At 47.1% G+C, this 27,994-nt stretch overlaps 1 protein-coding gene across 2 annotated transcripts; it reads right to left on the minus strand.

The window, feature by feature from the left end:
- Nucleotides 1-192: 192 nt before the first annotated feature.
- DDX51 (DEAD-box helicase 51) lies at nucleotides 193-27,943 on the minus strand. 2 transcript variants are annotated; one of them, XM_063144387.1, is made up of 16 exons: nucleotides 27,839-27,943; nucleotides 24,554-24,894; nucleotides 18,145-18,314; nucleotides 17,322-17,472; nucleotides 15,230-15,375; nucleotides 13,739-13,810; nucleotides 12,679-12,785; nucleotides 11,755-11,863; nucleotides 9,672-9,820; nucleotides 9,213-9,384; nucleotides 3,766-3,881; nucleotides 3,533-3,649; nucleotides 2,867-2,968; nucleotides 2,657-2,720; nucleotides 2,136-2,270; nucleotides 193-666 (listed from the first exon to the last, which is right to left on the minus strand). In XM_063144387.1, the coding sequence occupies exons 1-16, from the start codon at nucleotides 27,859-27,861 to the stop codon at nucleotides 529-531; spliced, it is 2,112 nt and encodes a 703-aa protein (XP_063000457.1). In that variant the 5' UTR covers nucleotides 27,862-27,943; the 3' UTR covers nucleotides 193-528. The 2 variants fall into 2 exon arrangements, with proteins under 2 accessions (XP_063000457.1, XP_063000458.1); XM_063144388.1 differs by lacking the exon at nucleotides 27,839-27,943 and adding an exon at nucleotides 26,566-26,672.
- Nucleotides 27,944-27,994: the final 51 nt, after the last annotated feature.

Raw genomic sequence — 27,994 nt, forward strand, 5'->3', positions numbered from 1 at the left:
TCCTACTAGCATGGCTCAAACAATTAAGTTTATTGGTAGCAGATTCAGGCCTGACAATGAGTCCTCCTTCACATATGTGCCACTCAGCACTGCCAGGACATTAGTCACATTTGGAAATAGAGCCATGCTGATATTTGGATGCCCAGAGTAATTAAGGAGTAATTAGTCACCACTTTTTTTAAACACACAAAACACAGAAGCCATATTTTTATTTCAACATGTTTGAGAGTCTCCTCTTCTTCGCGGAGACAGAGCTCCTGGTGCAGGAAGAGGCAAACCTGGGCGGAGAGAGACCTTTGATCTCTGTTTGAGGCAACAAAGCAGAAGCACTTAGGCGCCATTTCAAAGGAGACGTTGGTAGCTGCTGCCCAACCAAGTTGGGTTCAAGGCTCCCTGGGAGAGGGCCGCCGCCGTCCAAAGGAGTTGCCCCGCGTTCCCTTGCAGGCTGGCAGCTGGCTCAGAGGCGGACGCTGCACTCGCTCCTTGATGCTTCAGGACCCTTGAAACATTGGCAGCTGCTGAGGATTGTCATGCGCTCGAGAGGTCAGAGTCCAAATCATGATGCTGGCCAAGTTCCAGCCCCTGCTTGTTCACAGCACCACCTCGTGCCTGCACGCGGATCCACCCCCTTTGGCTGCCTGAAGACCTTTTCTCAGCTTGCTCCTCCTGTTGAGGAAAGAGAAGGTCAGGACTACCCAGAAACTGAACTGGAACCAGAGAGCAATGAAGGTGAACAGCGATCTACTCCCCACAACCGAACTTGTGCCCCTGGAAACAATCACAAATTCCAGAGCAGGGGGGCATGTCAGTAGCCTTGAAGTGCCTCCCTTGTTTCCACAGCCAAATCTGCATAAGCTCCAACTGGGGGGAGGGGGAGAAAAAGGCCCAAACTTTTCTATGTGGCCAAGAGCCCCCACTTCTTCCTGCTGGTGGGCTAGACCACCCTCCGCAACCTGGTGTCCTCCAGATCTCCTGGATTTGTGTTCCTGTCAGCCCCAGACATCATGGCAAATGGTCAGGCATTCCGTGGCTTCCATCTGAGCATGGACAATCCGGACTCCTCCCCCGCCTGTTTCAGCCTGGTCAGCCCAGCCCAGCAGACGCAGAGGGCAAAGTGTGCTGAAGGTGAGGGAGCCCCTCTCGGAACTGGGCCGCAGGCCAAGAGGGCCTCAGCCGCAGCTGGATCTTGGGATCTCGCCCCCGCCCCACCCACCCCATCTGCTTGCCTGGCAGCTTCTTTCAGTCACAGACTCCAGCCTAGGAACATCCCTAACTGTGGCTTCCCAAGGACGGACTGACATCAGCTTTGAAAATGGTGAACTCAGAAGCCAGAGGGAAGCACAGCTGGGTGGCTGTGGCCAGATGGCCCGTGGCACAGCATTTCCGCGGAGGGAGGAGCTCCCCAGGGAAGTTCACCTGCTTTCCAGCACCATTTCCCCCAAATTTTAGGTTTTTCCATCCTGGTCTTTTACCTCTGTTTTAAATCTGTATTTTAAATCCCTGCATTCCTGCTGAGTTTTATTATGGTTCTACTTTTATATTCTGATTTAAGCTTCCATATTTTATTTATTTATTTATTACATTTATATACCGCCCCATAGCTGAAGCTCTCTGGGCGGTTTCATATTATCTATTAATACTGTACTTCACGGCCCTGAGAGCATCAGCTATTGGGTGATGTAGAAATGCAATAAATAAAATAGATGTCCAGCTCCCCACAAACACCCACACCCCAACTCCATGACTTGCAGGAACAGAACGATGCACATTCCTATACACATTCTAGACCAGCCTTTCTCAACCTGGGGCGCTCCAGATGTGTTGGACTACAACTCCCAGAATGGGGCATTCTGGGAGATGCAGTCCAACACATCTGGAGCGCCCCAGGTTGAGAACCCAGCCTTTCTCAACCTGGGGTGCTCCAGATGTGTTGGACTACAACTCCCATTCTGGGAGATGCAGTCCAACACATCTGGAGCGCCGCAGGTTGAGAACCACTGTTCTAGACGTTTAGAAAAAGAAATTCTCCAAGAACTTTTACTGTCTAGGCGCACTCCCAAGCGAAGGGCCCATTTCCCTCAACACTTCAATGGCCTAGAAAGCTACAACAACCCCTTCCCTCATGCGAGGGATACCTTAACGATGTGCTGCAGTTCAGCCAATGCTTCCTCATACGGCTGGAGGAGAGGCTGGATCTGCTGGCTCTTCACCAGGTGCTGCTCCACCTTTGGAAGGGCAGCTTCCCTCAGCATCCTCAAGAATTTGCCCTCCTGCAGAGCAAAAGCGGGTGAACGCCACATCCTCTGCTCCCCCACCCCACCACCACTGCAGAGAGTTGTAAATGTGCCCCATTGACACACACCCTAGCTCAGCGGAAGGAAGGCTGAGTGCAGGCGAGGGAGGCAGCACAGCTGAGCGCCCAGCAACCGGGCAATGCAACCTCAGCACCCCCAAAGCCCCCGGCCCTCCCCCACTCTCTGCTGCTTCCCTTCCTCCCTGGGCCTCTGCAGCAACAGCCCTCGCCACAACATTTTACACTCCTCCGAGCCACCGCTGAGCCTGCTCTGCCGACAGAGACACATGCGGGCTCCACGGTGCGTCCGGAGTCCTCATGGGAAGCAACGGAGAGCCCCCCTCCCTCCACCTGGGGACATACCTGCTGTTTCAGGAGCAGGGTGAAGGCCAAGCCTGCTCTCCCAGCACGAGCTGTCCGGCCCACCCTGGAAACAGAGATGGGAAGGGTGGCCAGTTACGTGGCGGCTCTTCCGGGCAGGGCTGCCCTGGCTGCCCTTGGAAGGCTGCTGCCTTCCGCGAAAGAGCAAAGCCGTCCAAGTCACTAGGAGAAGCTTCCCTCGGGAGAAATTACCGGTGAATATAGGTCCGGATGAACTGAGGCGCATCATAGCTGACGACACATTTCACTCCGCCAATGTCGATCCCTCGAGCAGTGGCGTCCGTGCTGATCAACCTGTTTAGGAACACACAGAGGCCCATGAACTGCTCCACTCAGGAGGTGAGAGCAAGCGACATGCAGTGGTGTGGGGGCGCGGTTCATCCAGCCACTGGCAGAGCAGGGCCTTGAGGAAGAGGTGGAAGAAGCCTCTCCAGGTCATGAAGCAGGAGAGAGGCGGTCCAAGGGAAGGGCACACTCATCCAGCGCCACACTGCCAGCTCCAAGCTCTAAAGCAGGAGCTGAAAACCATTCTGGGCCCAGGGGGCAGGGGCGGGGGCCAAGCCAAAAGGCCAGGGTGTTTGAGTTCAGTGCTCCGACTACTATTAACAGAGCCAGAGGGGAGGGATTTCGACCACTTAGAGGCGAGGCGGGGCTGCACAAAGGCTGGAAAACCGCCCCAGGGCTGGTGGTTGGGCAAAGGGCACGGAGCACTGGAGCCCCTCAGAGGGCTGGACTGAGGCCCTGCGCTCCCTGCTCTAAACGGTGGCAACCGCCTCTTGGGCTGCACCAGGCCAGCACCACATCTGAAGCACAACGGGCAAGCATGGAAGTGGGTCAACTGGGCCTAGAGACACTCACAGCTGGATCTTCCCCTGCTCAAACTCCTTCAGCGTCCGCTTCCTTTGGCTTGGACTCAGCCTAGAAGAAAACTCGGCCACGTTCACTCCACCAAAGGCTCGGATCAGCAGGAACAGCCTGGGGAAAGGGAGGAGGAAGGGAAGCTTCAGCAGAGCCAAGGAGAAACCGCAGGGCTGGGGAAGCGCTCCCCCCCCCAAAGCTCCATCCCCCCAAGCCCGCGCCACCCGTCTCACCTGTGCGACGTCTCTTTGCTGTTGGTGAAGCAAAGCACGCAGGAGAATTTCAGCCTCAGCAGGAAATGCAAGAGGAACAGGGGCTTCCGGCTCAGGCTGCAGGGCACGTAGTACTGCTAGAAGAGGCAAGAAGGCGCAGGCTTGGCCCAGGAGCACTCCTCACCTGGCCCAGCTCACCTGTCGCTTCTGGGCAACACCCTTGGCAGGACTTCTCCAACCAGGGCCCTGTATCCCAAGCGGCTGCCCCTCTTGTTTCTCAAACAAGGGACGTCAAGATGCACCTTTAAAGGAATCATGCTTCTGACTAACCATTTAAGACCATCAATACAGTATATATTTATTACAACCAAACCATATGAATTTCAGAACTGATAACTCAAAGTACACGTCAATACCTCAGACACCAGTTAGCAGTTTAGAAACGGCTCTTATACATAAGAAACGCCATGCTGGATCAGACCAAGGGTCCATCTAGTCCAACACTCTGTTCACAGTGGCCAATCAGAGACCCAAAAGCAGGACACGGTACCACAGCACCTTCCCACCCATGTTCCCCAGCAACTGGTGCACACAGGCTTCCTGCCTCAGATACTGGAGTGGGCACATAACCATCTGGACTCATAGCCATTGATGGCCTTGTCCTCCAGAAATTTGCCTAACCCCCTTTTAAAGCCATCCAAATTGGTGGCCATCATCATACCTTGTGGTAGTGAATTCCATAGTTGAACTCTGCGCTGTGTGAAAGACTTCCTTTTATTTGTCCTGAATCTCCCACCCATCAGTTTCATGGGAGGACTTCTTTGGGTTCTAGAATTTTGAGAGAGGGAGAGAAATGCCTCCCTATCCAGTATCCAAGGCAGTGAGCCTGTGTACACCAGTGGCTGGGAAATAGGGATGGGAGGCTGCTCCTGCACCATGTCCAATGCCCAATGCAAGCTGGTGGCACTTTTGGAAGAAAAAGTGAGAGGACTTGAGCGGCGAGTGTCCACCCTCCAAAGAATATGAGAAGACGAGGAGTTCTTAGACCGAACGGTGGAACTGCAACAGCAACAAGAAACACACGAGATTGAAGAGCAACAGCCAGCTGAAGCAGAAGTGGAGTATGCTGTGGGGAGGAAAGCCAATGAAGAGGAAACTCTCTGGAAGAGAGTGACAGTTAGGAGCAGAAGAACTAGAAGGCATTCTAGTTGGAACCGTTAGTGTTAAGCAACCGCATTCAGCTTCTGGAGGATGAGTCTGAAGGACAGTTTGCGGAGGAAGAAGTACAGCAGACACCGTGCAACAATGAACAAGAGGCGGTAGGTCAACCAAGAAAAAGAGAAGTGTAGTTGTTGTGGGAGACTCCCTGCTGCGTGGAATTGAAACCCAAGTATGTCGTGAAGACCCATGGACTCGCCAGGTGTGCTGCCTCCCTGGAGCACAGATTAGAGATGTGACTGAAGGGTTACCGAAGCTCATCAAGTCCACGGACACATACCCCTTTCTTCTCATCCATGATGGCGCCAAGCAGAGCTATGAAGAAATCATTTCAGACTTTGAAGCTCTGGGAAGGAAACTGAAGAACTTTGGGGCCCAAGGTAGTTTTCTCATCCATCCTCCCGGTTCTTGGAAGAGGATTAGAAAGGGAAAGGGAAATACTCCGGATGAACGACTGGCTACGAAGGTGGTGCCGACGTTAGAGTTTTGGATTCTGGGACCACGGGCTACGCTACTTGGAACATGGACTGCTGGCAAGGGATGGGTTGCACCTCACAAGGGCTGGAAAGAATGTGTTCGGCCACAGCATGAAGAACTTGAACAGGAGGGCTTTAAACTGAATCTTACGGGGGTGGGAGACGTAAATTTCGAGGCAACAATGGATGAAGGCCAAGGCACCACAGTACAGAGAACAGCTCCAATAGTGCCCCAAAATAGTGTCCGCAACCATGTAGGAACAAAGCCGGACTATAAAACACATGGTCGATGTCTATATACTAATGCCCAGAGCATGGGAAACAAACAGAACGAACTTGCACTCTTATTACATGAAGGCAAATATGACTTGATAGGTATAACTGAAACTTGGTGGGATGACTCCCATGACTGGAATATAGCAATTGAAGGATATAACTTGTTCAAAAAAACCCCCAGAAGAAATAGAAAGGGAGGTGGAGTTGCACTATATGTTAAAAATACCTATCCCTGCACAGAAATACAGGCGGATCAGACTGGGAGCCCCATCGAGAGAATCTGGATTAAAATAAATGGGGAAAGGAATAAAAAGAACATGATAATCGGAGTCTACTACCGACCACCCAATCAAACGAGGATGAAACTTTTGAGAAACAAATTGCCAGTGTTTCAAGGAAGTGTGATGTAGAGTAGTGATGGGGGACTTCAATTACCCTGATATCTGTTGGGAGACCAATACTGCCAAAAGCGGCCCTTCCAAGAAATTCTTGACATGTGGGTGATAACTTTCTCCTACAGAAAGTGGAGGAAGGAACTAGAGGATCGGCAATCCTTGACTTGATATTGACCAATAGGGATGACTTAGTGGATAAAGTGGCAGTTACGGGAACTCTGGGGGAAAGTGACCACGTCATACTTGAATTCTTGATTATGAAGGAGCCAAAAGTTGAGTGTAGCCGTACACGTACTCTGAATTTTAGAAAAGCTGATTTTAATAAACTCAGAACTATGATAAGTAAGGTCCCATGGCAAATGAGCCTAATGAGAAAAGGAGTGCAGGATGGGTGGGAGTATTTAAAAAATGAAATTTTAAAGGCACAGTTACAAACAATTCCAACAAGGAGAAAAGATAGAAGACAACAGAGGAAACCAATGTGGCTCCACAAAAAGCTTAGAGATGACCTGAAAACAAAAAGGGATACATATAGGAAGTGGAAGGAAGGCCAGGCTACAAAAGAAGAGTACAGACAAGTGGCGCAGAAGTGCCAAAATGACGTCAGGAAGGCTAAAGCTGTGAATGAGCTGAGATTAGCGAGGGATGCTAAAAGCAATAAAAAGGCTTTCTTCAGATATGTGAGTAGTAAAAGACAGAGGAAAGAAATGGTGGTTCAACTGCTTAATAAGGATGGCAAATTGATAACAGATGACAAAGAAAAGGCTGAAGTGCTCAATTCCTACTTTGCCTCAGTCTTCTCCCAAAAGCGGGTCTATGACCCCCCTGGAGAAAGTGAAGCAGAAGTTGAGGGGGCAGGATTGCAATTTGAGATTGATGAAACAAATGGTCAAAGAACACCTAATTTCCTTGAATGAGTTCAAATCTTCAGGGCCCAATGAACTGCATCCTAGAGTAATGAAGGAGCTAGCAGAAGAACTCTCAGAACCTTTGTCTATTATCTTTGCAAAATCATGGAAGACGGGTGAGGTGCCGGACGACTGGAGGAGGGCTAACGTTGTCCCTATCTTCAAAAAGGGCAAAAAGGAGGAACCTGGGAACTACAGACCAATCAGTCTGACATCCATCCCTGGGAAAATTCTGGAGCAGATTATAAAGAAGTCAATCTGTAAACATCTTGAAATCAATGCAGTGATCACTAGAAGCCAACATGGATTTGTCAAGAACAAGTCCTGTCAGACAAATTTGATTTCATTTTTTGATAAGGTAACCTCCCTTGTTGACTGTGGGAATGCTGTGGACGTCATATATCTTGACTTCAGCAAAGCTTTTGACAAAGTGCCCCATGATATTCTGATTAACAAACTAGCTAAAAGTGGGCTAGATGGAACAACTATTAGGTGGATTCACAGGTGGCTACAGAATCAGACTCAAAGAGTGCTTATCTATGGTTCCTTCTCAAAGTGATGGTGGTGGGGTAATGAGTGGGGTACCACAGGGCTCAGTCCTGGGCCCAGTGCTCTTCAACATTTTTATTAATGATTTGGACGAGGAGGTGCAGGGAACGCTGATCAAATTTGCAGATGACACCAAATTGGGTGGGATAGCTAATACCCTGGAAGACAGAAACAAACTTCAAGGTGATCTTGATAGGCTGGAGTGCTGGGCTGAAAACAACAGGATGAAATTTAATAGGGATAAATGCCAAGTTCTACATTTAGGGAATAGAAACCAAATGCACAGTTACAAGATGGGGGATACTTGGCTCAGCAATACTACAAACGAGAAGGATCTTGGAATTGTTGTAGATCGCAAGCTGAATATGAGCCAACAGTGCGAAATGGCTGCAAGAAAGGCAAATGCTATTTTGGGCTGCATTAATAGAAGTATAGCTTCCAAATCACGTAAGGTACTGGTTCCTCTCTATTCAGCCCTGGTTAGGCCTCATCTAGAGTATTGCATCCAGTTCTGGGCTCCCCAATTCAAGAAGGATGCAGACAAGCTGGAGTGTGTTCAGAGGAGGGCAACCAGGATGATCAGGGGTCTGGAAACAAAGGCCTATGAAGAGAGACTGAAAGAACTGGGCATGTTTAGCCTGGAGAAGAGAAGATTGAGGGGAGACATGATAGCACTCTTCAAATACTTAAAAGGTTGTCACACAGAGGAGGGCCAGGATCTCTTCTCGATCCTCCCAGAGTGCAGGACACGGAATAACAGGCTCAAGTTAAAGGAAGCCAGATTCCAGCTGGACATCAGGAAAAGCTTCCTGACTGTTAGAGCAGTACGACAATGGAATCAGTTACCTAGGGAGGTTGTGGGCTCTCCCACACTAGAGGCCTTCAAGAGGCAGCTGGACAAGCAACTGTCAGGGATGCTTCAGGGTGGATTCATGCATTGAGCAGGGGGTTGGACCCGATGGCCTTGTAGGCCCCTTTCAACTCTGCTATTCTATGATTCTATGTCCTGCTCTGTTGGTCCCTGGTTGACAGCTGGTTGGCCACTACGTGAACGGAACGGGCCCTTGGCCTGATCCAGCCTCAGGGCACTTCTTCTGTTCTTATCAACTTTCTCTGCACCGTGCATCATTTTGTACACCTGTCGCGCCTCCCATGAGCCTCCCTTTTTCCAAGCTGAACAACCCCAGCTGCTGTCACCTTCCCTCGCAGGGGAGCTGCCCCAGCTCCTCCGACATTTGCTTCATCTTCAAAAGGCCACAGGTTTGCCACGAGATTACCAGCTACAAAACCAGCCACAGTTTGCATCTTGCTACTTTGCTAGTCAGCCTAGGAACATAACTTTATGTTGATGATATGGGATAGAAGTGATATAAATGGAAGCAACCCTTTCTGCAGCTTTCCCTGTTTTCCCCAGGGATTTCTTAGACCCGACGCCCTGTGTCCATTTCCCAGGTGCAAAGGAGTCTGCTGCCCAAAAGGAAGGAAGGATTCCTGCTTGCCCCTTCCCCAAATCACACCTTCTTGGCCTTTCTATGGAAAGTGACGCCTTACGAGGCACTTGCTGGAGAGGTGTGGGGCCTGGCCCTCGTCCCCCATAGGCGCCCTTGCCCAGCACCCACAGGGCCCTTAGGAGACCCGCTCCTTACCGAGAGCCCCTCTGGGAGAGTGTACTTCTTCTCAGATCCTTGCTGGGCCTCAGAGGAGACTGGCATGAAGAGGCGAGGCTGGTAGAGGCTGAGCTGCTGCAACTTCTCAGGGTTCCGAGTCAGGGTGGCTGAGAAGAGAAGCTTCTGCAGAGGGAGCCGGGGAGAGCAAGCCCTGGGAAGCGGAACGCCCCGGGAAGAGCAAACGTGAGCACAGCCACCCCAAACAAGGTGCCTGCAGCGCTCCTCGGCACAGCCTCCAGGCAGGCCTGCTTCACTCTACAGACTGACAGACAGGCATGGAGTCCTAGGGAGGCCTTCACCAGGCCGCTTCCCACGCAACAGCTCCTCCGGGACAGAGTGGGAAGGGCTCAAATCCGAGGGGAGGTCAGCGGCCTGGTCCCCAGGGCTCCCCACTCTGGCCACCTTGCCTGCCAGAGCTAGGAGGCGTCAGCTACTTACCTGGCTGCTGTGATGGGTGGCCCCTGCTCTGCCCGCCTGAACAGCCTGGGGGCACAGGCGTCCTCTTCAGCATGGCAGGCAGCCTTCACAACCTGCTGCAGCCAGTCCTGGTGCATGCCATCCATCATGCGGTCTGCTTCATCAATGATCTGCACCCATAGGCAATTGGGCAAAAGAGCTTATAGAATTGGGGGCGACAGGTTCTGGGGTCAACCTGCAGCCACCGCTGGCACTGAAAGGGGAGTGGGGAAAAGGGAGGGGGCTGCGGTGCTTTGAAGGAAGATCACAGCAATGATGGCCTGAAGGGCGTTGGACTGGCCAGTTTGGGTTTGAGCTGGTGACTTGAGCTGTTGATTGCTGTGAACTCAACAGATGCCAGCAAGAGGAGGAAGGGAAAACCCCGTGTGACAGCCACAGGCATATCTTGACATAAGGGAAGCAAAACTTTGTAATTAAGTGAAACAGAGCACAGCCGTGTTGGCACTGGAGTTGAACTATTCACTTGAAAAATCTTGTGCCCAGTATAGAAATAACACTCACTCTGAGTGAACTTTTAAAAGGCTGTTGGGCAGTTTCCTCTTGCAGGACAGACAGGAAGAAGCTAGCTTAACCACAGAAAGTACAGGAAACTGCAAACTCTCAAGAGACTAGCTTAACTGCAAGAGGCACGAGTAGCCTGGCTGTAAAACTTTGAAGTATTCTGCGCATGCTCAAGTTGCTTTATGCCTGCAGAACAACGGAATGAATAAGAGCTAGCTGTGCCCAGCATGGGCCAGAGTCGCATCTTGGCTAAGAAGGGCTCCTCCGTTGCAACGCAAGTTCCAATCTATCAAATAAAGGTGTGTGTTGGAAACCTGGAAATCGTCTCTGTAGTGTTTGGGGCCACACTGCCAGTTTCACAGGGGCCTAGTTAGGCCCTCGATGCAAAGTATCAGCAACAGAGATCTTTGTTAAGAAAGCAGTTAAATTGATTATGTATTAAAGCATGGATATTTAGAGGGAGGCACTATTACGGGGTTACAGGTATTATAGGTGAAACTGTTATGTTAACATCACACTCCACATGCCATGACTCTTTAAATGGATGTTTCTAGGCATGAAGTTGTGTGTGACACAATCCCCAAATATCAACATTGTGGGGAACAATACTGTTTGGCCATTTCCTGCTGTGTGGCTGAAGTGAACTAATCGCACACACGTCCACAGGAACATCTGCTTTTCCAAAACAAGACGACAACACAGTGGCCAGATTCAGCCAAAGAAAAGCACGTTAAGCTCCCATTTGTTTCAGTGGGGGAGATTTAACTACACTTAACTACCCTTTTCTCCCTTCTTGGCGGCAGACTCATAAGTGTAGGACTCTTTCCCTAGGGCTCCTCCAAGCCTGAGCATCCTCTGAGAATGGAACCAGCTACTTAGATGGTTTGATTATTGTTTTGCTCTTAGACCCAAGACAGACGACCGATCTGCATGTCTGGACCACTACAGACCTCCACCAGTTTCCTCTGCTCTGCCTAGGGCCAGCCGGCCATCTTTCAGGTCCTAGCATACACACTCACGCTCCGCCTCCCTGAGATGGCAGGCGAGATAAGCTGGTGGTGCGCCTTCAACTCAGCAGCCTCATGACCTCACCTTGGGTTAAAAACACCAGTTATCCGGAGGGAAACTTAAGACTTGAAAAATGGTGACTCATGGTTTTCAGAGGAAACTCTGATGGAAGGCTACAGCGGTCCTGCCCTGGCTAGAGGGGTGACAGCCGAATCAACCATCCTCTGAGAAGGCCCAAAGGAGTCTTTATTGGGCTGGCTCTTAGCAGCAAGAGGGAGTGGGGGCGCATAGCTTTGATTTTTCTAATGTTTTTAAAAACGATTGCAGCAGATTCCCTGAGTAGACTGTACACTAACCTATTCCCAACCTCTGGGGTGAGGAGAGCTAGAAAGTGGAACATGTGGAGGAAGGGAGCCTTTCCCACCAAGTCGGTCCAGTCATCTGCGCCTCAGTGCTCCTTAGCAGTCAGAGGCATGGTGGAACCTTGGAGCCTCCCCAGCGTGGGGAAGAAGGGAAGAGAAGGGTTTCCACTCACCAGGAAGCGAAGCTCTCTCAGACTGAATTGGGGACTCTGCTGGAGATGGTCTACGAGCCGCCCAGGGGTGGCCACAACAATGTCTGCCAGACTGCGAAATCCAGTCAGCCTGGGAGGGAAAATGCCAGAGACGCTGAGCAACATCTTCTGCCGAGTCTTGATTCCAGCATTTTGGGGGCCCAGCTTGATTTATTTCAAGCGTGGATCTCTTTCCCATCTTATCCCAGGGGCTCAGGACAGCTTACAAGATACTGAGAATATTACAGGACTGCTATCAGGCCAACTGCCAGCCATTTACTCAGGAAAGCTGCTGAGCACACAGGGATCTTGACCCACAATGCTCCACACGGGCTTGCAATGGCCCTCCTTGCGAGGCCGCCTAGGAGCCACACTCTGCCTTGCACTGAGCTCTGCGCAAGCATGTCAGAGGTGTCTCCACTCGGCAACAACCAGTTTTATACAGTCCCTTTGTGAGCACAATTTGGTTTTCAAGATCCAGCTTTTGCCAAACGTGAGGGTTGGAAGGAAGGACAAAGGACAGGCCCTAGTAGAGACAAATTATGGGAGCTGCAGCCCTGAGAGAGATTAGCAGCATGTCTTTCAGTATTGAAGCCCATCCCTAGCTAGCCACTGGAGAGTCTTCTGAAATTTTGCTCAAACTGGTCAGCATGGCCACGAGCACTAGAAACTTGGTTTCTCTATTAAAAGCTCAATTCTGTGCCAAATTCCACAATGATATACAGAGCTGTACATACACAATGTGGTTGCAGGTATTGAGGCAGAACTTTAAAGTGTAGCAGCACCAGACAACTTCATTGCTCAGGATATGAAGGGCCCGTGTTCGCAGCCCCTGTTAACAAAGTTAATGGGCCCAAGACCTCAGAATTAAATCAATGTGCAAAGCCACAGAGAGGCTTAACTTACGTTTTCTCAACAAGTGACTCTTGCTCCTTCGCAAAAGATTTCTGACCAGTAAGCTGCACCACTTTCAGCCCCGTCCCATCAGTGTAGATGTTGAACACTTTACTCACCTACAGAAAGGAGTGAATGAGAGACCTAGAAGAGAAGGGCTGCAGGAATGCTCAAGAGCAGCTGGTTCAAGGCAGCTCTCTGGGAGTAATCCATCTTCTGCCCACCCAGCCACTGCCATAAGTGATTTGTTAATTGGAATCTAGCAGTGAATTTGCACTAGATCCACAATGTTTTTGACTCCCAATGGTTTCACAATATTTATTTATTTATTTTATTTATTACACTTATATACCGCCCCCATAGCCAGGGCTCTCTGGGCGGTTTACAGAAATTCTAAAATTAAGATAAAAACGAGTATACAAAATTTAAAATTCTAAAACACAGAACGTACACACATAAAGCATTAAAAACCTTTAAAAAACTAAACATGTGGCAGCATAATGGCCTTTTCCACCTAACTTGGGCTGCTGAAATGTGGTAAAGAATGTATTTGTGTGTGAAGGGACTGGGAATCAGATCCATTCTGGTACTGAAAACAAATTCCTGGGATTGGAATAGGGTCAGGGGCATCCTTTTCTTTCATTCCAACTGTATGCCTTTTGGATCTCATTGGTAGATCTTGGAATTCTACTAAAATATAAAATAATCTTTACAAGCTTGAAGTCTACCTATCCCTGATTTGTGGGGCTGCCTATAGGTTCTGTTGCAAGACCAACAGACTGCTGTATTGTTGACGGGTGTGCTGCAGACCCCACAAATGCCCCCTGAGGGCTGGTGCTCGTTTCTCTTTCCATTCCAGCCCCTTGCTTTCCACCCAATAGAAGCTTGTCCCAAAACTAGCCTGTTCCTATCAGTCAACCCATGTTGCATGTGGTGGGGGCATGCCCTGGCTCTAAATCACCAGCAAGATCCTGCAACAGCTTGACAGAAAGGCGCATCAGGGGGACCCACTTCTTGGCCAAGGTGCACACCCAGCAGGGGCCAAACAGGCCTGCTGTCTTCAGGGATGTACCTGCTGTGCCAGCTCTTTGGTGGGCAAGACTGCCAGGGCCCGCACCTGGCAGATGACTCGGTCTAACAGAGCCTGCAAAGACAAAAGCCAGAGATCAGGAAGATCTCACGCATGCACATACAAACACGAGTTGGCGCATCACTTTAAGTACCGAGGGAGCAAAATTTAAAATTTCGCAAGTTATGCAAGTTGTACAAAGGCTGAAAGGAGGGCCAAAACAGACGAATAGCAATGAGAAGAGAGCTGGAAGGAGGATTGAGAGCACAAGGCGGGAGGTAGGAGCTCACGGACTGCTGCAATTAATCAGGCGGACACACCGCTTGCCCACTCCAATGAAACACTCATACAATAACCCACTGCTGAAACAAGACCCAGACGCATCCTTGGCTACCAAATGCCTGTTCCCACGACACAGAGCCCACGATGGCCTAACTGACCAGCGGGGCTGTTGTGTGGTGCTGGGCACCTGTGGGCCCCATTTCTGCACGGCCCCCGGCTTGCCATGTTGCGTGAAACCAGGCTGCAGGGCTTGTCTGAGGGTTAGACAACTCTCAAACTACCCCCGCTCCCTGGGATCAAGACATCACGACAAGCAACAGCATATTGAGCACCTGCAGCTGCCATGCAAACATGGTGTTTGCAAACATGACACGGCAGAACACAACAGCCCCAAGCGCAAATTTACCCACAGTGAGCTGTCATGACATGCGAACAGGACCAAAAAAAGTCTCCTGTTGTTTTCAGAAAACGCCTGTTGAGGGGGAGATGGAAAATGCCTCTTGAGACTGCTTGAACAGCCCCAGAAACCTCAGCAGGACATGAGGGAGGGGCTCCTATGCTTGCAAGTGCTTGGTTCCTGTGGCCACCACAGCCACAAAAACCGCTGCTTGCATGGAACCCAGCTATTTATTTATTTTTATTTATTTATTACATTTTTATACCGCCCAATAGCCGAAGCTCTCTGGGCGGTTCACAAAAATTAAAACCATCATAAAACAACCAACAGGTTAAAAACACAAATACAAAATACAATATAAAAAGCACAACCAGGATAAAACCACACAGCAAAATTGATATAAGGTTAAAATACAGAGTTAAAACAGTATAATTTAAATTTAAGTAACAGTATAATTTAAAAATTAAGTGTTAAAATAATGAGTGAATAAAAAGGTCTTCAGCTGGCGACGAAAGGAGTACAATGTAGGCGCCAGGCGGACCTCTCTGGGGAGCTCATTCCACAACCGGGGTGCCACAGCGGAGAAAGCTAGACAGAAAGATGTCACAGGCTGGAAGCTTCAGTACTTGTGCCCACTAGTTTTCCTTTGGATGCTTCAAGGAGAATTCCTGCGACAGAACAGAACTAGCTCCAATCCACCAACCCCTGCCCTCAGGCCAACCCACGTGGCAACTCTGTTTGGTTGAGACTACTCTAGCTCAGAACACGAACACACACACACACTTCAGCAACTCTCTGCTTTATCCAAAGCTCACCTGTACCACAGGAATGATAAAGGCCAGTGTTTTTCCGCTGCCTGTAGGGGCCGAGACACAGATATCACTTGGCTGGTAGCCACCCCTGCCAGCCAAGAATCCACTGGACATGCTTTCCAAGATGATTGGAATCACCTCAGCCTGAACTGAAGAAAGAGAGCAGCAAAGATCAGCACAATCAGCCTTCCAAGAGGGCATTTGGGGAGGCGAGACTTCTCTCGACTGCTTACGGAGAACTCTGGTTTCATCTTTAGAAGCAACCGCCACCTTGGTCAAGGCCCCATTTCTGGAAGAGTCGAGCCTCCTTTCAAAGCAAGCACACCGTTTCCATGCCACCTAGTTGATTTCTCTCTCTAAGCAACTATCCCTGGTCTCTTGGGTACCCTGGAGTGGGGCTGCCCCTCTCCTTGTTCTTCTTCAGGTAACCAGAGGTGCTTCACACCAAGTTAATCCACTGTGGTCTCCCCGCACCCCATTACAAATATATCTCAGTAATTTAGATACAACTATCATCACTAAAATCTCTGAATGGGCGAAAAAGGGATATTTTCGATTAAGAAATTTTTACACCCAGGACAAACTGCTGCTTGCCAGACAATTACACGGCAGTGGAAACAACTGGGCAACTTGAATTTATCAGCATGGTACTGAAACATATGGTCAGTGGCAGTATCAGAAAAAATAACTCACGATTTGCTTCTAATCCAAGGAAAAACAGAATCGCTATCCTTTTATGCTATATGGTGGCGATTTATTCAATACACGTCACAACCGGACTTACAATATATGCCCGTTTCAGCTTTGAATATTTGGACATTATAACAACAAATGAAGATCATACAGCACAGTTATTAATTAGTATATTTGTTTATTTAGTTATTTTTATATTATTATCTTTTTTCTTTATCTGAATAGGAAAGCTATTCAGCTCGTTGGTTCTCTCTCTTGAAGAGGACCTCCAGATTTCTTCTCCTTAGGCAGGAAAGAACTCAGATATTGGATTGCATGATGACTAAGGAATGTTAATATTTCCATTTATTTATTTTCTCTTTAGAGAAAAAAATCCAGAAGGAGAGCTGTGTCAGTCTGTTGCAACAAAAATAACCAAGAGTCTTGTGGCACCTGAAAGACTAACAAATTTATTCTGTCATAAGGTTTCAGGGAGTGTCCATGAAAGCTTATGGCATAGTGAAGTTGTTACTCTTTAACGTGCCACAAGACTCTTGGTTATTTTTCAGAGAGAGCAAACACTGTGGCCATGTGGAGCATAAGAGGAAGAGTGTGGGGCAGGCCTGGCTTCACCCACCCCTGCTTTATGGCTGTCAAGAGATTCGCTCTTGTCTTAAAGGGGTGTCCTGTAGGGACCCCTGCAGCCACTCCACACCAGGGTGGTTCTCAGAAAGCATTTATTTATTAGCAAGAATTATATACCGCTTCTCATTTGAAACAAATGCTAAAGCAGTTTACAAACAAACACAAATCACAAACACGTATCATGAGGCTAGTACAAAGATAGCTCATGGCTGGGGGAAAGCCAAAGCAAACAGATATGCCTTCAATAAATGCCTAACACACCTGGGGCTACTTCTCTCTCAGCCCCACAAGGATGGATCTATAGACCTTGACAGAAGGGGAACTAACTGAGGAACAGCAGATGGAAAGGGGTGGGTGGGTGGGGGAAAACACACAACAGAAGTTCATATCCAGTCTTGTGTTCAGATGTTGAAGCTCTAACCCAGCTGAAATATTTTCTGTAGATAAAGATGTTCTTTCCTATGCAAAACAAAACAAAAAACAAAAAACCAGAACCCCACTCCTATTATATATCTACCATAATACCTAACTGGCAACCAAGAAGGAGACACTTAATATCAAATCTGACCCCCACGCTAAATACTGCAGGGAGGTGACAGTGGGCCTTAAGCAGAACCTTGGCAAACAACTCCCATCAGCATTCATCTAAAAATCAAAGATGCCCACCGGCTGGTTATAAACTATTTGCATCACCCGTCCCCTAAAATTGAAACTTTAAATATACAAACACAAAACACAAGATTTTGCCGTTTAGTGACCATCCACACAATTATGATACCTGGAAACAACGATTCTATTCCATTTGCTTGCAGTTTCTTCATCAATTTAGGGTGGATTACTGGAACATCCTGGAGCGAGAGAAGGTTCTCTTTGATACGCCTCTGGACTAGCTTCGGTTGAGCCAGCCACTGTGGCAGAAGAGGCTGAACCTGAAAAAAAAACACCCATAAGCACATAGAAACGAAGGATACAATCCAGAAAACTGCATACACAGCTCTGTCCCCCTCAATAGGCAAAGAACTACATAGGAAATTGGTCCTCTAGTTTGAAGAAAAAGCACACCCAGGCTTCCAATTGAACAGTTCGTTTTCCATGTAATTCCCCCTTTCATTTAAAACCACTTTTTTCCTCAATTGTAGAAAAAGAGAGGGAGGTGGTGGGGGACACATGAACAAGGCTGCAATCTATGCATGTTCAGACAGAAAGAAGTCCTACAGCTCCTAGCATTCCTCCAGCCAGCCATGGTTTTTCCGTGTCTAAAAATGAAGAGGACTGCACCCTAAATGAATTAAAAGATAGTCACATTCAGGCATTTGGGTTTGGCACTTTGATCCGCCCCATTTTGCTTCACTATAAGTGTCACTGACATCATCGCAATGTATATCTATAGCTTGCATCATGTATAGAGAGCAACACATACTGAAGAGGCAGCTGGACAATCACCTGTCAGGGATGCTTTAGGGTGGATTCCTGCACTTGAGCAGGGGGTTGGACTCAATGGCCTTGTAAGCCCCTTCCAACTCTGCTATTCTATCTATCTATCTAAAATTTTAACAAGGCTACATTTAAGGGTGGAAGCCTCTCAAGGCAGAGCGAGTTACCTTCTGCACAGCCTTTTGCTTGCAGTGACCAAGAACCATCATGCTAGAAGTTCGCTCCATCAACTGCTCCTCTCTGCCTTGACTCTGTTTTGCTCTGGCAACGTCTTCTCTCTCCCTTGCTATGACCGCATCTCTGTTTTCCAGAAGGCTCTCTGACTTACTTTCACTTCCTGGTAAAAGGAGTATGAATAAGACAATTTATTTGAGTCCTGATGATCATGTAAGAAAACAATTGCTTTAGAAACTAAAAGCAAAGTTTGTGGGGATGGGGAAGAGAGAAGGTATTCAAGGCGGGAAAGGGGCTCCAAAAACACACAGGCGGGTTCCGACTGCCCCCAAAGTGCCAGCCCAGTGCCTCGCTCGACAATGAGGCCTTGAGCCGACCATGTTATCAGTATCACTTGGGGGGATGGGTTCGGATATGATTTTTTGGCAAGGTATGGATGCCTAGAGATGGAAAATATGTGATAGCAAGTCATAACTCTGCCTTTTGTGTGTCACCACTCCACTCCCAAGATACCTTAATGTAAATGGAATTTTTTTGATAATGTTTAATATTGTGACTTTTATTATTAAACATAACAATTACAGTAATTCTGATTACAAAAATTAATAATTATAATAATTATGATTATAATAATTACACCAATTAAAATATATAAATGTTTTACGGGTTTTTTTTGGGGGGGGGTTGTTGTTCAGAGCCGGTGCTGAATGACCATGCAGCTTCATGAAGAAGACTGAAACAAGCACATGCTGTCCCTCTGATCCCCAGTGTATAATTAATTTATGGTCAAATGTCCAACCTGGAGATACGGTGACAAGCCCACAGGACTACTCACCATGGAAAACTCTGTTAGGGGAAGCTCAAGTAAAGAATCACATTCCACTGTTAGACATTGCAAGAAATGTGGAAAGCAACACGGTCCCCAAAGTATTTTACCACAGGAAGTGCAGGAGCCTGTTTACTATGAAGAGAGATGTACAGAGTATTAAGCGAAAAGCTGAAGCAAGTGTCGATGATGATGCTGGAACAAGTGAGTGCACGAGTAAACGCTTGAACAAAAGAACATCATTAAAGTCAAACGTGTATGCTGAAGAATGTAGTTGTGTGAAAAAGAAAGTACACCCTCTTGGAATTGTATGATTTTACATATCGGGACATAATAACAATCATCTGTTCCTTAGCAGGTCTAAAAATTAGGTAAATACAACCTCAGATGAACAACAACACATGACATATTACACCGTGTCATGATTTAGCAGAAATAAAGCCAAAACGGAGAAGCCAGGGGTGAAAAAGTAAGTACACCTTATGATTCAATAGCTTGTAGAACCACCTTTAAAAGCAATAACTTGAAGTAATTGTTTTCTGTATAACTTTATCAGTCTCTCGCATCGTTGTGGAGGAATTTTGGCCCACTCTTCTTTACAACATTGCTTCAGTTCATTGAGGTTTGAGGGCGTTTGTTTATGCACAGCTCTCTTCAGGTCCCGCCACAGCATTTCAATCGGGTTGAGGTCTGGACTTTGACTGGGCCATTGCAACAGCTAGATTCTTTTCTTTTTCAGCCATTCTGTTGTAGATTTGCTGGTGTGCTTGGGATCATTGTCCTGTTGCATGACCCAATTTCGGCCAAGCTTTAGCTGTCGGACAGATGGCCTCACATTTGACTCTAAAATACTTTGGTATACAGAAGAGTTCATGGTCGACTCAATGACTGCAAGGTTCCCAGGTCCTGTGGCTGCAAAACAAGCCCAAATCATCACCCCTCCACCACCGTGTTTGACAGTTGGTATGAGGTGTTTGTGCTGATATGCTGGGTTTGGTTTTCGCCAAACGTGGCGCTGTGCATTATGGCCAAACATCTCCACTTTGGTCTCATCTGTCCAAAGGACATTGTTCCAGAAGTCTTGTGGTTTGTTCAGATGCAACTTTGCAAACCTAAGCCGTGCTGCCACATTCTTTTTAGAGAGAAGAGGCTTTCTCCTGGCAACCGTTCCAAACAAACCATACTTGTTCAGTCTTTTTCTAATTGTACTTTCATGAACTTTAACATTTAACATGCTCACTGAGGCCTGTAGAGTCTGAGATGTAACTCTTGGGTTTTTTGCAATTTCTCTGAGCATTGCACGGTCTGACCTTGGGGTGATTTTGCTGGGACGTCCTCTCCTGGGAAGATTGGCAACTGTCTTGAATGTTTTCCACTTTTGAATCATCTTTCTCACTGTAGAATGGACTTTAAATGGTTTGGAAATGGCCTTATAACTCTTCCCAGATTGATGGGCAGCAGCAATTGCTCCTCTAAGATCATTGCTGATGCCTTTCCTCCTTGGCATTATGTTAACACACACACCCCCGAAAGCTCCAGACCAGCAAACTGAAAAAACGTTGGCTTTTATAGAGGTGGTCATACTTGCTGATGATCAATTAATCACAGGCATTTGATTAGCAACACTTGTCTGCTACTTAGCATCTTAATTCCTGTAGAAGCAGTAAGGGTGTACTTACTTTTTCACACATGGCTTTATTTTGGCTTTATTTCTGTTAAATAAATCATGACATGGTGTAATATGTCATGTGTTGTTCTATATCTTGAGGTTGTATTTACCTAATTTTTAGACCTGCTAAGGAACAGATGATTGTTATTATGTCCTGATATGTAAAATCATACAATTCCAAGAGGATGTACTTTCTTTTTCACATGACTGTATGTTTTGTGGAAAGATAAAATGCTACAAGGGAACATCAACGCATGAGAAATTAATCAAGGCCACGGAGCTTAGAGTTGACAAAAGGCAACCATTAATTGTGATTCAAAGATCTTAGCAGTTTGTAGTAGGGACATAGTGGCTGCAGAAGCCCATCTTGTTATAAGAACTATTGTTGTTGTTGTTGTTTATTCGTTCAGTCGTTTCCGACCCTTCGTGACTTCATGGACCAGCCCACGCCAGAGCTTTCTGTCGGCCGTTGCCACCCCCAGCTTCCCCAAGGTCAAGTCTGTCACCTCCAGAATATCATCCATCCATCTTGGCCTTGGTCGGCCCCTCTTCCTTTTGCCTTCCACTTTCCCTAGCATCAGCCTCTTCTCCAGGGTATCCTGTCTTCTCATTATGTGGCCAAAGTACTTCAGTTTTGCCTTTAATACTATTCCCTCAAGTGAGCAGTCTGGCTTTATTTCCTGGAGTATGGACTGGTTGGATCTTCTTGCAGTCCAAGGCACTCTCAGAATTTTCCTCCAACACCACAGTTCAAAAGCATTTATCTTCCTTCGCTCAGCCTTCCTTATGGTCCAGCTCTCGCAGCCATAGGTTACTATGGGGATATAAGAACTATACAAAGAACTAAAGCAAAGGAGGAAGATCATGCATCTAGCATTCAAACTGATGATCACTTCAAAAATATGAGAGATGAAGCATATGATGAACTATTTCAATACATTAGAACTGTGATTATTCCTAAAAAAAAAGTAATACGTGTGACGACTCTCACTGAAAGGCTTGAAACCCTCATGACATGCAGAGGAATACAGGGAATAGATGAATCAACCAAGACTCATATCAGAAGAAAATTGGAATCCAAGTTCGGTGACAGCCTCCATATATTCCCAGACAACCAAGGAAAATTATTGGCCCAATCTGATAGTGTCATGCTACAGGACGTTGTAAGAAAAAACCAGAGTTTGAAAAGAGAATTATCAGTTTTAAAGGTTAAGGCAACAGACATGAACAAGATCATTGATAAAACATTATTGCACCTAAGAACAATGATTTAAAAAACTTGACATCAACACCATAGCCATATCATCCTTCAGACATTGATAATTATTATTATTATTATTATTATTATTATTATTTATTTATTTATATAGCACCATCAATGTACATGGTGCTGTACAGAGTAAAACAGTAAATAGCAAGACCCTGCCGCATAGGCTTACAATCTAATAAAATCATAGTAAAACAATAAGGAGGGGAAGAGAATGCAAACAGGTACAGGGTAGGGTAAGCAGGTACAGGGTAGGGTAAGCAGGCACAGGGTAGGGAAAAACTAACAGTAGAAAGTAACAGTAGAAGTCTGCACAAATAATGATTCATTTACAGTGCTTGATTATCTTAAATGGTTCCTATTAGGACTTCTGACTGGAGATCCAGAAAACACAAAACCCTCCAAAAGGGTCGCTTTACTTATGCAATCATTCAGTCAGGACATTATATATGCAGTGACAAATGGCCAGCAGAAACCCCCAAAGCAATTGTTGCTCCCATACGCCGTAAAAACGCTGATAGGCAATGTTGAAATAATTTGCACTCTAAACAGACTTGGTCATGGGATTTCATACTCACAACTGGAAGAAAATGATGCCGCCTTATGTCTTCAGAAACTTGCTGCTACCTTAAACGAGCAAATTGTTCTTCCAGCCGCCATTCAGCCTCATGTATTCACTAACTTAGCATGGGATAACATTGATAGGCTGGAAGAGACTCTTAGTGGTAAGGGGACAACTCATCGAGTCAACAGTATAGCTGTGCAGCCCAAGTTGTTTGGACCACAACCTTTTAAAGTTCCTCTCCCAAGCATTGAGAAACAAAAGCAAAGAACATTGACCACCACAAATACTGAAGAATTGTTCATGTATGTTTCTGGTGAACGAGTTGGGCCTCAGCCATTGATGACAAGTACCAAAGTTATGCCGGAATGTGTTGCCCAATTGAAGCTTGCACAAAATAAGAACATAATCTGGGTTGTTACAAGAGAAGAAGGGAGCCTCGCACAGATAATATCGAGTTGGACAGGATTTAACATCAGTACTAGAGACCTAGTTAGTGTATCACAGGATTCCACTGGCTACTTGCCCACCATTAATGCCCCTGCAACTGAGTTGACAACTGTTTCTGAAATTATGAAACAGTCAGAGCTGATAAGGGAATGACTGCATTTGGCGAAAATTGTAGTGGTCATGGATCAAGCTCTCTACGCAAAAGCAACTGAGATCATGTGGAAGCATAAAGCAACGTATGACAGAATCATTCTTCGAATGGGCACCTTTCACACCATTTGCAATGTCGGAGATGAATGGGATCTCTCTGAAGAACTAATGGACAAATTGGAACAATTCTCGTGCTTAGTGTATGCACCAAAATCTTCGGTACATTACATGAATGACTTGAGATATCACCTATTTTGTGCAAAGAAGGGTGAGATAGATAGTCATCAACTTCCACCTTGCAGGGACTGTCTGAAGAAACATGCCGAACGTGCAAATTATCAAGTGCTATAAGCAAGAGATGTCTTCTGAATGATCCACAGACACCTAGTCCAATTGGGAGAGGGTGGAACTTGGAAAAACAAGATGGAGCAGAGCAACTGGTAGTGGACTGGATGGAGGGGCAGCCAGCACCGCAGGCTGTGTTACGTAGATCTACTAGCTTGCAACTGCATTAGGAACTGCAAACTGCAACATGTGTCTGCTATCTAAATGACCTCAAGTGCACTGACATGTGCAGACTTCCCAGCTGTGAAAATCAAACAGACACAGAGAGTGATGACGCCTATTCAGAAGAAGATGATTATGATGAATGTGAATGATAAAATTGTGTTTATGTTCAATCATAACATACATTGCCTATGTAAGATGTAACAACTACTACTATTAGAATTTGTCAGTGGAAATTATGCATATAATCTATATCAATATATAAGGAATTCAATAAAGTTATATTGTTATTATTATAAAGACTATATTATTATTACAATTAATAATCAATTATTTTAAAATACTATTTAATTATTTTTAAATATTATTGAACACTATTGAATATACTATTGAATATCAATATGGTAGAATTAGATTTATTTTTCAAAATATTATGATGAATTTGTATGCTATTTATCAAAAATATGAAAGCAATTTTTTTCGCCTAAAGTTGCTAATCCAATAATATCAGACAAAAGGCAAAGAGTTATGACGGTATCACATATTTTCCATCTCTAGGCATCCATACCTTGCAAAAAAATCACATTAGAACCCATCCCCCCGAGTGGTACCAATGGCCTAAATTTGAGGTCCCGGCTCATGGCCTAACTGACACAACGGGGGAAGAGCCCAGGCCAACAGCTGCTCACGCAAACACTCCATTCCTGCAGCAATGGGAGGCGGGGGGAAGAACACGCAAGAGAGCCAACGGTGACTTGGCTGCGCTTGGGGCTGCAGCGATCCCAACTGGTGGAGGTTTCTGCCACATCTTGCCTGGGGAAGCTCCTCTCATGTTCATATGAGTCTATGAGCTGCTATTTATGGGAATCAGAACCAATCCATATAGGGCAAATCAACACCATCTAAAAGTTGAATGCCAGTGACCTGCCTCCCCGCCCCACAGAGTCAAACACCACCACCCCTGCTTTTACCTTCCCTGGCTTCAGTCCTTCCTTGGGGCACTTTGGAGTTCGCTCCAAGACCACCACCTGCCTCACACAAGCTTTCGTCCTCATCGACACGTCGTCTCTTGTTCCTCTTTCTAGGGCCTGTCACAAACGGGGCCCCCTCACTTGATCTCCTCTTTTTGTCTCCCAACTCTGATTCCTGCTCAGAGTCCAATCCACAGATTTCATTCTCTGGTCCCCTTAGTGTGGCAGAAATGGGTTCATCTCGCTCTTTTTGCAGCTGCCGGGCTCTTGCGCGTTCCTGTAGCCGCTGCAGGAGCACTTGTGGCTTGTCTTCTGGGTCATCTTCTTCGTCACTAACGTACCTGTGGAATTTACAAGGAAAATTGTATCAGTTTTAAGTTCTCTCCTTTACTTTCAATTCTTGCCCGAAATTTTTGGCTTAAAATGTTATGTTTTAAATAATTTAAACAGTTAATGATTGTTTGTGTATTGTAAACCGTCCTGGGGGTTGCATGAGTATCCTACTTGGGTGAGCAGCTATGGGCACAAACCTGCCCTGTTTTCTCTCCCGTCACTGATGCCTTTTGGGCAGGCCATTGAGGTATTTTGATTCTACTAAGATTTTGCTGTATTTTCCTCCTTCCTCCCCACAACCCATCTGAGGATGTCTTTGCTTTGTTTTAATGCTCTCTGGTTTTAAGGGTAACTGAATGTCAAATCACTGTGGGGAACCTTTTTGTGACTGAAGGGCTCTGCAAAGATTATGGAGCTGGGAGGGCGTTGGTTGGACCCAGTTTCCACCTGGCCTGGGGAAGGCAGGCCCCCACCAACTCCAGCTACAAAGGCTGCTTCTGCTGTGGGAGGTGCCAGAGACCATCCAGCTGTGAGCAGGACCTGGACCTAGCTCCTCTGGCTGGCTTTCTGGTGGGGGATTGCCTTCTTTTTTAGGACTTGCTATGTGCTTGGGAGGGAGGATATGGAGCCAAGTGATGGTGGTGGGGAATCTGAGGGCCCCCAATCAGTGTAGTGACAGCTAGAGGGAGATGTGACGCTGTGAGGACTTGCCAGGTAAGAGGAATGCAGCTCAGTTAATGGCTGGGCTATGCTCCGGTCCTCTCCACACTCACAGCCTGCCCTTGGTTTCTGGATGCTGCTTTTAAATGCCAGATCGATACATAATAAAACCTCCCTCACACTGACTTGATAGTAGTCAAGGCGGCTGACATGCATAACCGAGTCATTCCCAGCTAGGCCCACTGGGGTACTTGGTACAGCATCAGGGTAGGTTTGAGGGCCAGGGAGGAGCATTATTGTTATCTATAGGAATTATCTCTCTCAGCTCCCTGTCCATCTGTCTACTAGTATGGAAAGTTTGCATCTTATGTTCAGCCAGCAGGACAGATTGGGTATTCTGCTGGTGTACCAGAGAGAGAGAACGAAAATTCCTATAGATAGCAGTGATGCCCACCCCACAACCCAGCAGTCTCCCTACCTCAGGTGGTGTTGGATGTGATGCTGATGTCCCCCATTACAAGAGGGCACCTTCTCTGGTGCAGCTCAGGATTTCAAGATTTCCATGGCACTATCCCAACACATGCAGTGCAGGGCACACTCTAGATGTGGTTTTCTCATCTGGTCATGGGGATAATCTGAAGGTGGAGGACCCTTTGTCATGGTCAGAACACCTCCTGTTGAGATTTAGACTGATGGCGGCTTTTCCCCTCGGCAAAGGTGGGGGACCTATTAAGATGGTCCACCCCCAGACATTAACAGATCCAGATGGTTTCCAGAGGGATCTTGGAGGTTTTCCAGCTGATATGGCTGGTGCTCCTGTTAAAGCCCTGGTCAATTTGTGGAATGCAGAAATGACCCGGCAGCTGACACAATCGCTCTTGAGCACCCTCTCTGTAACAGCTCCATGGTATACTCTGGAGCTGAGAGATATGAAGCAAAGCAGGAGACAGCCTGAGTGCAGGTGGAGAAAAACTTTATTTACAGTTTAAATAGAATTGGCAACAAATCACAAAACTTACGTCATGTTTATAAAGATGTTATAAATACTATCTTCAGTATTCGAGGCAGTAAGCCTGTGTGCACCAGTTGCTGGGGAACATGGGTGGAAGGGTGCTGTTGCACCATGTCCAAGGCAGGTTGGTCCCTGGTTGATGGCTGTTTGGCCACTGTGTGAACAGAGTGCTGGACCAGATGGACCCTTGGTCTAATCCAACAAGGCAGTCATGTTCTTAACACTTTCATATTGGATCCTTGCCCCTCTTGGCTTATAAAATCCAACAGGACGGCTGCACCAGAAAGATAATTAATGCCTTTTTGAGAGGGAGGCAGTGGTGAGACCACTCCTGAAGAAATCCTCTCTGGATTTGTTTGAGAGTTGGACAACCTTCAAATAACCCCTACTACTTCCTACTAAAGATGCAATCCTATGCACATATATAGAGAGAAATCCTACAAACTCCCAGCATCCTTTCAACCAGTGTATGCTGAGCATTGTAGGCCCTTTTCTGTCTAAACATGCATAGGATTGCACTCATTTTTATGAGGCTGTTAAGTGTAGGTTTAGTATATTAATTGTAACCATGTAGTTTTTAAATTAAGAGCGAAATTGAGTAGTTATCGGTTGTTGTTGTTTTGTTGTTTTTTGAGGTTTAAGTGATCGATTTTTATCCACCCTAGTTGTGACTGGATAATCAAAACTGATTAGAAAGGCATTTTCCAGCTCCTACAAATTCATGGAGTCAGTAAGACGCAGAGATGATGGTGGTGCTGGGTGTGGGTTCCAACAAGCACTGTAGCAAGGCTGCTGCTCTTCACAGCGGCCCCAGATGCAACGTAATGAACCCATCATAAGTCAATTCCGCTAAGAACGGAGAACAAATCATGCTGGAAGCTGGGCCATCACACAGGCAGGCCCAGCTTCCAAAGGGCATTACAGGGATGGAAAGGGTGCGGAGAAGGGCAATCAGGACAGCCTCAGGATTGGAACCCCCACCCCACCCCCTTGTAAAGGAAGGCCGGCTCGCGTAACGTTTATTTAGCCTTCAGAGGCTCAGATCCAGCAGAGGTGCAAATGCTATTTAGAAAAGCCCGGCGAGCTGCCCCCACCTCGAAAGGGGCTGTGAGGAAGGCAGCGGGGCTGCTTAACCCTGCCCCCCCCCACAACGTCGTTAAGCAGGTCAGTATGATGTGTAACTCATGTCGGGGACGTGGAATACGTGGCCCCGGAGTGGCCACTGGCTGCGCCCCGCCGGAGGCTGCCCTGCCGACCCACCCGCCGACCCCGGGCCTCACCTGTGCACGAGGAACAGCGCCATGGCAGGCAAAGCGGGAAGAACGCCCAGCTGAGCCTTCCGCCGCACGAGCTGCTCCTGCTCTCCCGGCGCTCCGTGATGACGCAACAGAGCCTCGGCCTGATTGGGCAGAACGCCGCCCTTAGAAACCAAGACC

This window comes from Elgaria multicarinata, chromosome 18, assembly GCF_023053635.1.
Source record: "Elgaria multicarinata webbii isolate HBS135686 ecotype San Diego chromosome 18, rElgMul1.1.pri, whole genome shotgun sequence".
Taxonomy (NCBI): domain Eukaryota; kingdom Metazoa; phylum Chordata; class Lepidosauria; order Squamata; family Anguidae; genus Elgaria; species Elgaria multicarinata.

What these genes read in the sequence shown, in the direction of transcription:
- DDX51 (XM_063144387.1), bottom strand. Translation starts at nt 27,861, where the DNA reads ATGGCGCTGTTCCTCGTGCACAG. An exon ending in AAGGACTGAAGCCAGGGAAG is followed by an intron (nt 18,315 to 24,553) that starts GTAAAAGCAGGG and finishes TCCTTTTACCAG; the next exon opens with GAAGTGAAAGTAAGTCAGAG. An exon ending in AATAGAATCGTTGTTTCCAG is followed by an intron (nt 15,376 to 17,321) that starts GTATCATAATTG and finishes CTCTTTCTTCAG; the next exon opens with TTCAGGCTGAGGTGATTCCA.